Source organism: Mangifera indica, chromosome 15, assembly GCF_011075055.1.
Source record: "Mangifera indica cultivar Alphonso chromosome 15, CATAS_Mindica_2.1, whole genome shotgun sequence".
Lineage (NCBI taxonomy): Eukaryota > Viridiplantae > Streptophyta > Magnoliopsida > Sapindales > Anacardiaceae > Mangifera > Mangifera indica.
In genome coordinates, this window is record NC_058151.1 from 10,197,493 (window position 1) to 10,210,065 (window position 12,573).

The 12,573-nt window shown below is 35.4% G+C and overlaps 1 protein-coding gene across 6 annotated transcripts in view; it reads right to left on the bottom strand.

Annotated features, from left to right (window-relative positions):
- The window catches only part of LOC123197259 (nephrocystin-3-like), a 33,651-nt gene that overhangs the window by 12,552 nt on the left and 8,526 nt on the right, over positions 1-12,573 (bottom strand). For 5 of the 6 annotated variants that reach the window (XM_044611466.1, XM_044611468.1, XM_044611467.1 and 2 more), the window contains 5 exons: positions 10,783-10,839; positions 10,480-10,557; positions 8,651-8,748; positions 8,526-8,571; positions 7,541-7,668 (listed from right to left, as the gene is read on the bottom strand). In XM_044611466.1, coding sequence (XP_044467401.1) covers positions 7,541-7,668; positions 8,526-8,571; positions 8,651-8,748; positions 10,480-10,557; positions 10,783-10,839 — 407 coding nt within the window. The remainder of the gene's footprint in view (positions 1-7,540; positions 7,669-8,525; positions 8,572-8,650; positions 8,749-10,479; positions 10,558-10,782; positions 10,840-12,573) is intronic. The other variant, XM_044611469.1, reaches the window with a different exon arrangement.

The window sequence follows — 12,573 nt, forward strand, 5'->3', positions numbered from 1 at the left end:
AAAGAACTTTTGTCAGGATTCTCGTCCACTCCTCAACATAAACTTTCCTCGTTATGGCCATGCCTCTCTTTTTTGTTGTCACGCCTCTGATTCCACTCGTCATTGACCCTTTTTTTAGCAGGATTTCACATAGAAAAAGACTCATACAAATAGTCCACCAAACAATATGCTAGTGTTATTGCTATTAGCAAATCTCGCACGTTCTACCGTTTTAATTCAGCCTACACCCAAAGCTATAACCCATAGATGAAAATGAGCAACCAATCCTCCTCCAACATTTTCGTAAATGCCCAAAACCAAGTACGTAATTAGACCCATTAAGTTTGATTATGATATCCAATTAAGCCTTATTCTCAGAAGAGACAAAGGACATGGATGAAGGCTATAAACTATTTCAAATTAAGAACAATGAATTTGTTAATATTTCATAATCAATTTATTCCAACAGTAATTATAGATAAAAGAGCATGTATGCGATTTGATCAGATGAATTACTAAATGGAGGCAGAAGAGAAACAACAAGGAAAGAGACTAAGAAAGAGCATTCTGGACTGATATCGAAATGACGTCGAAAGTTTGAAAAGAAGATAATTTCAATGAATGACTAACGGACTAAAAAAGCATAGGTAGGACTTGATCAACCAGTGAAGCCATATGATTCTCTCTGAGAGAGAGAAAGAGAATAACTTCAAACTCAGTTAAGATGATGGTCGATTAAACATCTAAGAGGAACACGTCCTATATACATCTAGAAGATTCTATGGGCCAAAGGCCCATATCTTGTAGCCATAATATAGTTCTTAAGATCAAATGACCCATGTATAGCTCTGATACCATGTAAAAAGAGAAAGTGAGAAAAGAAGAAGATAAATATATTAGTCTTACTCTCCTCTCTACAATATATAGAGAAGTACATGAGAAAGTACATAGAGGACAAAAGTTTAACATTGAGAGTTGTGAAAGGCTTGAGGGGACAAGAAAGATGAGTGTGAGTGAAACACAACTTGTAATCCTCTAAGTAGCAAACTCGTGTAAATTTCATTTATTTTTGAGTTAATAAAGGTTGGGTTTATTTCCTGTAAGCTTTTGTGTTGAGTTTTTACTTGTTTTCATATTCAAGGGAGGTTAATAAGTTTATTGCACAAGGTTAAAATGTGTACACGAGATGACTATGCAAAACTTAGCGCCATCACAGGTGTACATTTTCGTGTCAACAAAAGACTCTATGACAGTATGGTATCAGAGCGCAATTCAGTGCATGAGTCATCGATGTCCACTCTTTCAAAATGTGTAAGCATTTTGGAGGTGTTCATGGGAAAGCCAACCCCAAAGACGACAACACTATCTACGTAGGCAACAATTCATGCGAAGGCTATAGCAAAGCTACAACGCATAATCTTAGAAATTCAAAATAGCTTGATAGAGCGATGCATTGAGGTACTCAATCAAGTTATGTCATTGGCTAATCGTTCGAAGAAATAGGTGTTCTCTATTGAGTATGATGTTGGGCTATTGAAAAAGGCCATAAGTGATGGCCCGAGCAGTGACAACGGTGCTGGTACTTTAAAACAGTAACTTCTGAGCCTAAGTCTTTTGGTGGGCGTTGAGATGCTAAGGAATTAGAGAACTTCATATGTGATATGGAGCAATACTTTGTTGCTACACGTGTTAGAAGGAGAGCAGGTCATGATGTCCAACATGTATCTCGTAGGTGATGCCAAATTATGGTGGCAGACTCGATCAATGGATGATATGAGTGCAAGCAAGCCATGTATCCAGACATGGGGTATGCTGAAAAAGGAATTAAAAGACCAATTCTACCTGTTAAATGCAACATGGTTGGTGAGAGACGAACTCAAGAAGCTGGTTCAAATGGGTTTTGTGTAAGAATATGTGACCAAGTTTAGTTCTTTAATGTTGGATATTAAGAACATGTCGAAAGAGGATCAACTATTCAATTTCATCTCTGGATTACAACCTTGGACGCAGACTGAATTGCAGTGGCAAATATTTTGGTGGACTATTCATATGGGTCTTCTTCTATGTCAAATGTTACTTAAGAAAAGGTCAAAGAGAAGTGGAATCAGAGGGATGACAAGGAAAGAGAAAGGCATGGCCAAAATAAGAAAAGAGTCTTTGTAAAGAAACAGACAGGAGTCCCCGCAAAAGAAGTTCTCTAAGTGTTTCTTGTGTGATGGTTCTCACCAGGTGTGAAACTACCCAAGGAGAGAAAAATTAGTTGCTCTTGTTGTCTTAGAGGAATCTAAATCTGATGAGACAAAAGATGATACTCCAAGGCTCAATCCAATCCAATTATCGAATGCAATCACTAGGACCAAGAGCTACTCATACAAAAGGTTGTTATATGTGTGAGTGATAGTGGCAATAGTGGATACAAGAGCTACCAATAATTTTGTGTTACAAAAGATGATCAAGAAGCTTGGGTTAATTATCCAAAGAGCTCCAAGAGGGTGAAGGTTGTACATTTTGGACCACAAACAGTCCAAGGTACATCAACAATGACGCTACAAATTGGTGACTAGGAGTGGTAGTGTGAGCTACTGGCAGTGCCATTAGACGACTTCGAGTTGATACTTGGTACAGAGTTCTTGATCCAATGTGAAACTATTGTTGTGTCATATTTGCGAGGAATATGAATTGTGGATGATAGTTGTTCAAGTTTCGTTAGTGCAGAGTTTGGGGGACTGAAATAAAAAAGCAAGAAGTAGCTACAGTGGCTACTCTAGTGGAGGTAGCGGCAAAGGTGCATTTCCTAATTGTGTTGGCAAGTCTAAGCCCGAACCATCAATAGAATTACAACGAGGTGCAATTTGTGAGAACGGCATAAGACATTGAGCAAATGCCCCAATATGTGATTTAGCACCCCTTAGACATCTAAATGTACTAATTGGAAAGAAAAAAAACTACGATTTTCAAGTCGAGCAAGAAAAGTAGCATAATAGTACTTTCCAATTTGACAAGCTTCACACTCAATAACAAACACAGAAGACTTAATTGGCAACATATTTTCAATTTTTCTTACGAATGATGCCCTAATCTACAATGTCATTGAAAAAGTGAAATCGATGCAAAATAGGCTTGCATATTGTGAGATAACGGTCGGTCAGCAAGAAAATAAAGACTATCACACTCATATCCACCACCAATCCTTTTCCTTGTCAACAAATCCTAAAACTCACAATAAGAAGGATAAAAATTAGCTGAATATTTTTGTAATTTGACTTATAGATAACAAAAAAAAGGTAAATGAAGGGCAAATAAAATATTATCAAGAGGAAAAGTAGTAAAAATAGAGTCAGTGCCAACAACAGGTGAAAATGAACCATTAGCCAATTTCACAAAAGATATAGACTGAGATAAAACTCGAAAAGAAAAATGAGACCAAGAACCAATAATGTGAGAAGTGGCACCTAAATCTAACAACCAAGACTGACCCAAAGCGGCAACGAAGGCACCCAAAGTTGTCATAACTAAATGAGACACCGGAGGACAAGTCAACCATTCATATTCTGTTAGGGTGAGGGTTTATGTAAGGAACAAAACTAACAGAAAAGGGAATGTTAGCAGCAATTCAAGAGAAGCCACTGAAGACCAGCAAAATAAAGCCATGGGAGATCAGCAAGATGGAACAGAACTAGCAGATCAGTCTCAGCTAAGAATGGAAGCAGCAATCTTGCATCAGAAGCCAAGAGGTACAATAACAACACCTAAGGCTGAGGTGGCAGCTCAAGAGCGGAAAGTAACAATGGAGAGCAGGATATAAAAAGGGAGAAGGAAAGGAAAATGGGGGCAAGCAATTAAGAGGAAAGAGAGCAGAAGGAAGGGGCCAACCTCTCGGGGTTTGGATGGCTGCGGAAGAGTGATCTTGGTGTTGTACTTTTGTATTGTGTTTTGATTGCATGTCAAAATAGAATTAATGTAAACGAACTAAGCACTGTAGCAGAACAGTTTTCATTTATTGAAGCATTCTGAATTAATACAAATCATTCTGAAACTGTGGGATTGTTGTTGCTCTTAGCTAAATTATTAACTGGATTACATAGTAAATTGTGGATTTGGTCTTGTGAGATTCTGGCTTGCTGGAACTAGTTGCTTCAGGAGGAAGTCTCTGCAGTGCGAGGAGCATACACCTGCACAGGGAGGTCCAGGCCAACAATTAACCCAGGGGAGCTGGCTGAGCATACCAGGTACCTATCATATTCTTCCTATGATATAGTTCCAATCTCTTCAGCAGCAGAAATAACACTTTCAATATCATCAATAACATTATTTGTCTATTCTAGACACCCAAACTTTTGCCAACATTTTTCTGAGACATGATTGGTCTTGCCACAGTGCTCACACTATTGTGCTTAAGGAATTACTCCGCATCCATCTGCTTGGCCATGACCGCAACAACGACAATTAGCACAGCCACAGTCACAAGCTGTCATGGTAAAAGTTTCACCCACAATAGTAAACGTAGAACTAGAGACCAAAGTCACATGTTGAACTCCTGTCAATGCTCTTGATGGAGATGGTAAACTCTCACTGCCAAGGATCTAATCACAAACTAAAAGTATAGACTCAACTAATCCTGAAAGAAACTTAGCAACCATAAACTCATCACATTGAGTCTAATGAACTTGGGCATCTACAGTCACCGAATGATAAATAGCAAGCTCATCCATGACACCCTGAGATTTAGTATTCATTGATCGATCTATCGCCTTGACACAAATTGAACATTTTCTCACACAATTCATAGACACGAGAGACATTCTTCCTAGGAGTACATTTCACTAAGTGCATCCCACATCTCCTTTGTCGTAGACAAAAACATGACATTAATACTAATAGTGGACTCCATGCTATTGAGTAACCATGTCATGATAGAGTAGTCATCTTGTTGCCAATTAGATCTAGTGGCATCCTTGACATCTGGAAGGGCATCAGTGAGGTGAGATAACTTATTATGAAATCCCACAAATAGTTTGAATGCCCTAGGTAATTGGACCCATTAAATTTGATTGTGATACCCAATTGAGCCTTATTATCTGAAGAGGATGTCATTGAAAAAACAACACTAGAAGAGGCAGAGTATGTGAATGAAGGCTCAAGACACCCATGTCAAGCCAATAATATAAAAATATGCAGTATAAAATCACAAAACCATGTATTCAAAGATAGGGCAGCGGTGATTTGAGAAAACCCTAAGTGCTCACCATCCACAAAAGGCAAGAGAACAAGGTCTTGGTGGCTAGAAGTAGGAGGGAAACCCTAGAAAAAAATAGATGGAGAAAAGAAGGGCGGTTAGGGTTGTATGGGTGGAGAAAAGAGAAAGGCGGCTAGGGTTATATAGGTGGTGGACCTAGGGTTTTGTTGAAACCCACTATAATACCATGTAAAGAAAATGAGAAAAGGAGAAGATATATTAGCTTTTCCTCTCCTCTATACAATATACAAAGAAAAAGTATATGAAAAAGTACACATATAACCGATGTGGGAAAAGTTTAATATATATAAATCAAGATTATTCTTAAAGAATAATAAGATTAATTTACCATTCAAATTTTATCAAATTTATTTATATACATACACATTTTTCTATAAAGAAAGAAACATCATAAACACTGAACAATTACAACAGATTCGAATTATTCCTAACTCATCATTTCCTTATTCTAATTGATCATTTGTTTATTCTTCACAATTACAAATACTGTAAATTTACCATGTAATAAAAATTTATAAAACATATAACACAAAAGGTTGAAATAATTCAAACTTTGAACTTTTTACTTCATCCTATCCTATACACACCAAATAAAGATCCACAAACACAACGAAATCCTGATTTCACAAATGCAACACACCTGTCGCCCTCCCTTTGACTCTAACTCACCATAATCTTCTCACACAAATCACAATTAAAGCATACCACAAAACCTTACCCTCACCAATGTCACCTTACAACCTCACAAGAAATACAAAGCCAAAAAAATCTAAAGGCAACAACAAAAATAATTTCTCACGTCCCACTTACAAGTTCCAAATTCAAAAAAGTTAAATCATTTAAAATATGACTTAGAGCACGTTGTTTTAGCATAGTTGTAAGTCAATTTTAATCAAATTGTATGAGATAACAAGAGATCCTGCATGGACCAAGACCCTAATAAGATAGCCCAGGGTATAAGAACCTGGGCACTGGTCTACTTTTCTAAATTTTATCCCTAGCAGGTGGAAGTATTGAGCACAACTTAACTCCAATAGCAGAAGTATGAGAAGATGGTTTACAGCAATATTCTTTTGAGCATGTTGCAGTATTGAAGAGATAATTTCCATTTCAATCACTTAAGGACAAGTTTTTCTTGTATCTATATTAGTTTAAGGTATGAAATACCTCCAATGATGATTAGCACTAACAACCAACAAAATTTTGCCTCTAACTTGTTAAAATGCAAATAGAGAGATAACATAATAGACCCCTAAATATATAGGAATCTGGTTCCAACAATGTGCTATGTATATGTTGGAATATACAAGTCTCACACTGGAAAAAAAAAATTAAAAAATGGTATATAATGTAATGGATTGGCTTAAGTCCTCTTAACAATTGGAACCTGTTAGGATCTCAAGTGTAAGGTATGGGACTTGGATCTCATATTGGAAAGTATGGGCAACTAGTGTGGGGTTTATATGGTCTTGGGCTCTCTCATCTCAATAGCTAGCTTTTGAGGTATGGTTCTCCTAAGGTTCATATCATTTGGTATCACAGTAATCACTGTCTCCCAATTGCAATCGTGCAGCGCAGGTGGTGACACCGACATTGCAGTGTTCTCCCAGGGCTAGCAAGAAGCTAGCGTACAACCAGCTCACGTGAGCGTCAAGGCTGCGGAGCGTAGTGGTATATTAGGATCCCAAGTGCAAGGTATGGAACTTAGATCTCACATTGGAAATATGGGCAACTAGAGTAAAGTTTATATATCTTGGGCTCTCTTATCTCAATAACTAGCTTTTGAAATGTAGCTCTCCTAAGGTTCATATCAAAACTCAAACATGTTAAAGCTCATAATTAATAAAAATGTTGATCCACAATCCAAGTTTAAAAGGCCCAAGATTTCTAACAATGTATAATAACATTAAAAACCTCTCTAATTAGATAGAACCCACTAAATCATCGACGACAACTTTCTTAAATGCTTGCACTTGCATTTGGTCCTCTTTTGTGCTTCATTTAATTTTCTTACATTTCAACTAAAAGTGAGACTTGAATTTATTTACCTTTATTTACCATGTAAACTCAATCCTAAAAGATGAGGTAACTACTAATAGAACTTGTCTAAAATACTGCAACAACAATGGTCATAATCAAATACTACAGTCACAAGCTAATAAATGTGAATGTGTTGTCAACTTATAGAATATATATGGTACTAGTTTAGAAGGTACTGTAAAAATATAAACTCTATTAATTTGCTAACTGTTTCAAGTTTCTAGAAATTTTATCGGTTATTTATATTATGTAAAATCAACAAACCTTATCGAATTGTCTAATAGTTCTTTTGCCCGGTCAAGCTCAGCAATTGCTTCAGATGCGTGCCTCTTCCTTAATTGGTTGGAATTTAGCATTGCTACCCTTGCAATGTGAAGCATATTGGCGCTAATCTGCAGCAAGTCTTATCATATTTGTGCTACTTCTATCTTTTTATATTATTAACAAGAAGCAAAAATGTGGGCATCAAAATCTCACAATACATTGGAAATAAACACAGTAGTTCATCTAACAATAGCAAACTAACTACTATAGAAGAAAGCAATCTATATAAAACAGTGCAGCCACCACACAGAATGCCTAGCTTAATACTGAACTATTATTTCTATTGACGTAGACAAAAAGTTTTAAGTAAAAAGAATCCACAGTCTACTTAGAATTTTGAAAATTATTGATGTTGAACATGGGTATGGATGCAACAATTTTTCACTCTTCTATTTTATCAATATTAGGGATTGATTTTCAAGGTTGTTTATACTTTTTTTTTAAATTAATTAGAATTTAGTTGGATTAAGGCTTGACCTCCATAGATAGAGGTTCTTAAGTTGATTTGTTTTTAGGTAGGATGATGAACTAAATTAAAATTAACTTTTATTGTTTCCTCCATTTCTACAATATTTCTCCCATTTCTTCTATTTCTTCTTCCCTTTCATTTGTTGTGTGATTTTTCTCCCTTTTAATTTCTGTCTTAGGAGGTTTAGTGCAGATGTAGAACTAATTATGCAATCTGTACACCCTGTATAATATTTAGCAAGTTCACATTCTACCAAATTAGTTGTTGTCGTTTGCATTTCATTTGCCTCTTAACAGTATACCATCTTTTTAAGCATTCTAATAAAAGTCAAATACACTCTTGTATCAGTCAATGATTTCTCTCTCACTCTGTTTCTACTTTATCTGATTTGATCAACTTTGCATTTTATAATAGAGATAAGATCATTTAGGAGTTATATATGTCAAAACAGTATACCTGAACATGGTTGGGAGAAAGTAAACTTTTCCGTGCATCAAGACACCTATAGGAAATTATGTAAGAAATCTATTTATTTAGCCAATTGATAATCACTTTTGTTGTTCACTAAATTAATGGTGTACCTTTCAAAAAGTTCTTGTGCTTCCCTTAAGCTCCCAGTTGATTGTAAGGTCAGGGCCAGCCTTTCAGCTGAAATTACTGTCTCCATAGAATTCCATCCCTGTTGCAAAAGGTAGCAACTAGGTAACAATGATGACGGAAAAAATATGTTTAGAGTAAAATAAGATGCAATAACACCCTCATAAGCAAATAACCAATAATGATCCACTTTAATAAGTTTTAACTCATGAAGAAAAAAAGATGGCCACTTGAGTTGTCCAAACACATATTTCAATGTAAGATTTTCATGAACCAGATAATTGTGTGGTTGATTCTGTCAAAATGTAGCATTTTGCTTTTCAATTATTTAATATCAATTTTTGTTTAGGTAATAGAAAAAGGTAAACTATAATCAGTTACAAAAGATCAAATTCTTCATCATCACTATCACCATGTAACAACCATCTCAAGTCCATGCTTATCATATAAAATACATAGAGAATTATTGATACATATGATGAAAGGCATCTCTACACTTCCACATATAGAGTGTTCTGCAATGGTATACTGCACCTTCATCGGGCACTGCATGATGAACGTTTTCTAAGAAAGCAATATGCTATGCATAAATGGTAAAAAAATTTTCCCATTAAATTTACTTAAAATCTTAAAAAAGAAATTAAATATAAAAAAGAGAGAAACAGACATCAGTAGCCAAGATACATAATCCTCAAGGTACATCAGTCACAAGACTATCAACTTTGGTCCAAACTGACTCTCATTCCTTCCTCATCATGATGACTTGGTTTAGGCACCTGTCCTCTAGGAATATTGGGCCTGCACACCCTAGATTGCCAGTTTTACTGAATTATACTTTATGTCCACCACTAGTCATTTCTCCAAAGGTTTTGGAAGAGTTTTCAATTTCTTGCAACGTAGAAATGGTGATTCTGATCTCTCAGTTTGTTTGTTAAAAAGCATGATATGGTGTGTTCTAAATCATGTTCCTATAGATGGTGTCAGATATTGACAGTGAAAGGACACCAGAATTGTTGTTGACTTAAGCTCTTTAGCACTAAAGTCATGAATCAAGCAGATTTTTGTTACATTTGTGTAAAATTAGAATGCCCATAATATCATGCCAAGTGTCCATACACATAGGGTTTATTGCCGGCAATCACCTTTTAGGTAAGAAAACTTAATAAGGTAGGATTATCAAGTAGAAGTACTCCAAACTATAAAGGTAGGATTTATTTTAAGAAATATTAACTATACACCAAAAAAAATCATTTAGAAATTTCTTCAGCAATCCGAAATTTATAGGGGCAGCAATGTCATCCTACTCACTGTTGACACCAGGATTACGTCCAAGGTAAGTTCATATATCCCATTTTGGCAACCAGAACCAGGGTACATATAAGGCCATTTAGTGTCCCAGCATGGAGTAATGTATCTTCCAGCAAGAGTAATAATAATATTCTTTGAAATTTATTACAGAATGTGCTCTGCTAACTTAGAAAATGCGAGAAAGTGAAGATAACATGAAGTAATCGAAGGCTCAAAACTTGCTTCAATTCTTCAATGAGGCGAATTTAGTATTTTAATTGTCAAAAGATAAATTATTTGAGAGGAGATTAATAGTAAGGAGTCTTTTGAGAAATTTTTAACTCCAAAGGCTTTTACTAGTTTGGATTTAAAACAACATATATGTTATCACAGCTCACTAGGAAAAATAAGAATTTATTAGCTCTTATTGCCTAGGAGCAATTGCTCTTGGCTGTCTAAATAAATTTACTCCAAAAATAACAGAATAATATGGCAAAGACAAATACCAAAACAGAAAAAGACAAACCTTTGATAACTCCATAATATGTAGTATTTTCCTTTGTACATTCTCAGCCTCTTCAAGTCGATTGGCTTTCATATATATCTAAAAAGAAAAGAAAGAAGATAAGTAGGTGTTTAGAGAAAAATTGAGGAGCCCAATATGTAACTAAGCATAAACATTGTACCCAAATATATTGAACCACACATGATATGAGATACCCTCTTTATAGTAAGGTCCACCTTCTTTGGTCTCTTTTTAAATTTAGGAAGAAAAGGGAATTCAATTATGTTTAAGAATCAAAAAATTGAAGTTGCTAAATAATCTAACCTGAGAAAGATATCGCAACCTCCTTATGCATGTCATTGACTCGCCTTGACCAGCATCCTACATAATTAAACCATTTAGTCAGACCAACACCGTCAATTCTTAAAGTACTGACAGCCCAAGATAAGCAGTAAATGTTTGCAGTTGTAGGACTGCCACTTGTGTCAGGTGTGAATAGTGTCCAAGGTGACCACTGTCTAAGAGTGTGAACAGTGTCAAGTAGCTTAGACAGTTTGCAGTTCATTATACAGGGAGATATTTTTAAAAATAAATAGAGATGTCACTATTGATTTCCTAGTAACGAAGAACATAAGCAATTCATATCTTTCTAACATGATATCAAAGATTTAAGAAATTTCTTTGTTTAAGTAAGCCTTCATTGCCACTGGAAATTTTTTTTGCTGTAGTGACCTTAATTGCCACCGTTTGCATCTTTCCAACCTTCATTGTAACTGTTTTTATCTTTCCAGCCTTCATTACAATGTGATTTTTTACCCCACTAACTGTGTATTTCAGGACTAAGATTTGAGGAGACAATTGGATGTGCTAAGGAACAAGACGGGGTTGTACTATGTTGAGACACCTAGCAACTTGAATATTGTCAAAAACAAATCATAGTTGTCTTGTTTTCCTAAACATCATCAATCCACTTAGAAAAGGTATGGCTTCATCATCGTAGACTTGGACATCCTTCATTTCAAACTCTTAAAACCTTGTTTCCTTTTTTGTTTATAGGACACGATGTTTAAAGTTTTCTTCGTGATGGGTTTGATTGGAAAAACACAAACGTGTAGTTTTTCCGATTAGCAATAAAAGAAGCAATGTTCCTCATCATTTAGTTCAAAGTGATATTAGGGGTCCTTAAAAGATTACTAGTATTTCTAGAACAAAGTGGTTTGTGTCTTTTATTGATTATTGCGTTAGAACAACTTGGATTTTCTACTCAAACAGATATTTGATGTTAGTACAGTCCTCCAAAATTCATGATACAAATTCAATTTGGTGTTAAAATCAAAAGGTCTAAGTCTAATAATTAGGGATTACTTCAATCAAGTCTTTACATCATACTTTTAAAAGGAAAGGATGATTCATGAATCATATTGCATTCACACCCCACAACAAAGTAGGTCGCTAAAAACAAAAAAAAAAACAAAAAAAGGGAATATAGCCACCTACTTGATGCAAACTGAGTCATTTTATTCCAAAACAATGTGCTTAAATCTTACTAGGTTAAGTTGTTCTCACAGTCACACTTCTCATAGATTGTTTACAATATAGAATCTTAGGTCTCAAAAGCCTCATAGACATACTCTATGATTTTTATCCAAACATTTCCACCACAAATCACCTAACTCCAAGAATATTTGGTTGTGTTCTTTATTCACGTTCACAATTACAACCACGAAAAACCCGATCCAAGAGCCATTGAGTGTGTATTTGTAGGATATTACTCAGTACAAAAGGGATATAAGTGCTATCATCCTCGATCCAGAAAATTCTTTATCTTAGTAGATGTCACCTTCAATTAGAATGAATCTTACTTCAGTATTCTTTCTCTTCAAAGGGACAGTTTAGTCATTGAAGTTAAAGGTTGCATCTCAGATCTTCCTTCTTTAGACAAACAAACAATGTCCTCTATGCCTAAGCCACATGCATCCATGTCACCTAAGTCAATATGTCATCCAAACAAATTATGTCCTGTGTTTGTGTCGCGTGTCCATGTCACCCAAGTCATGAAATAATAAGCGCTCGTGAATTCTCATGAAGACAAGATCGTTGATAAAGTGTATTCAA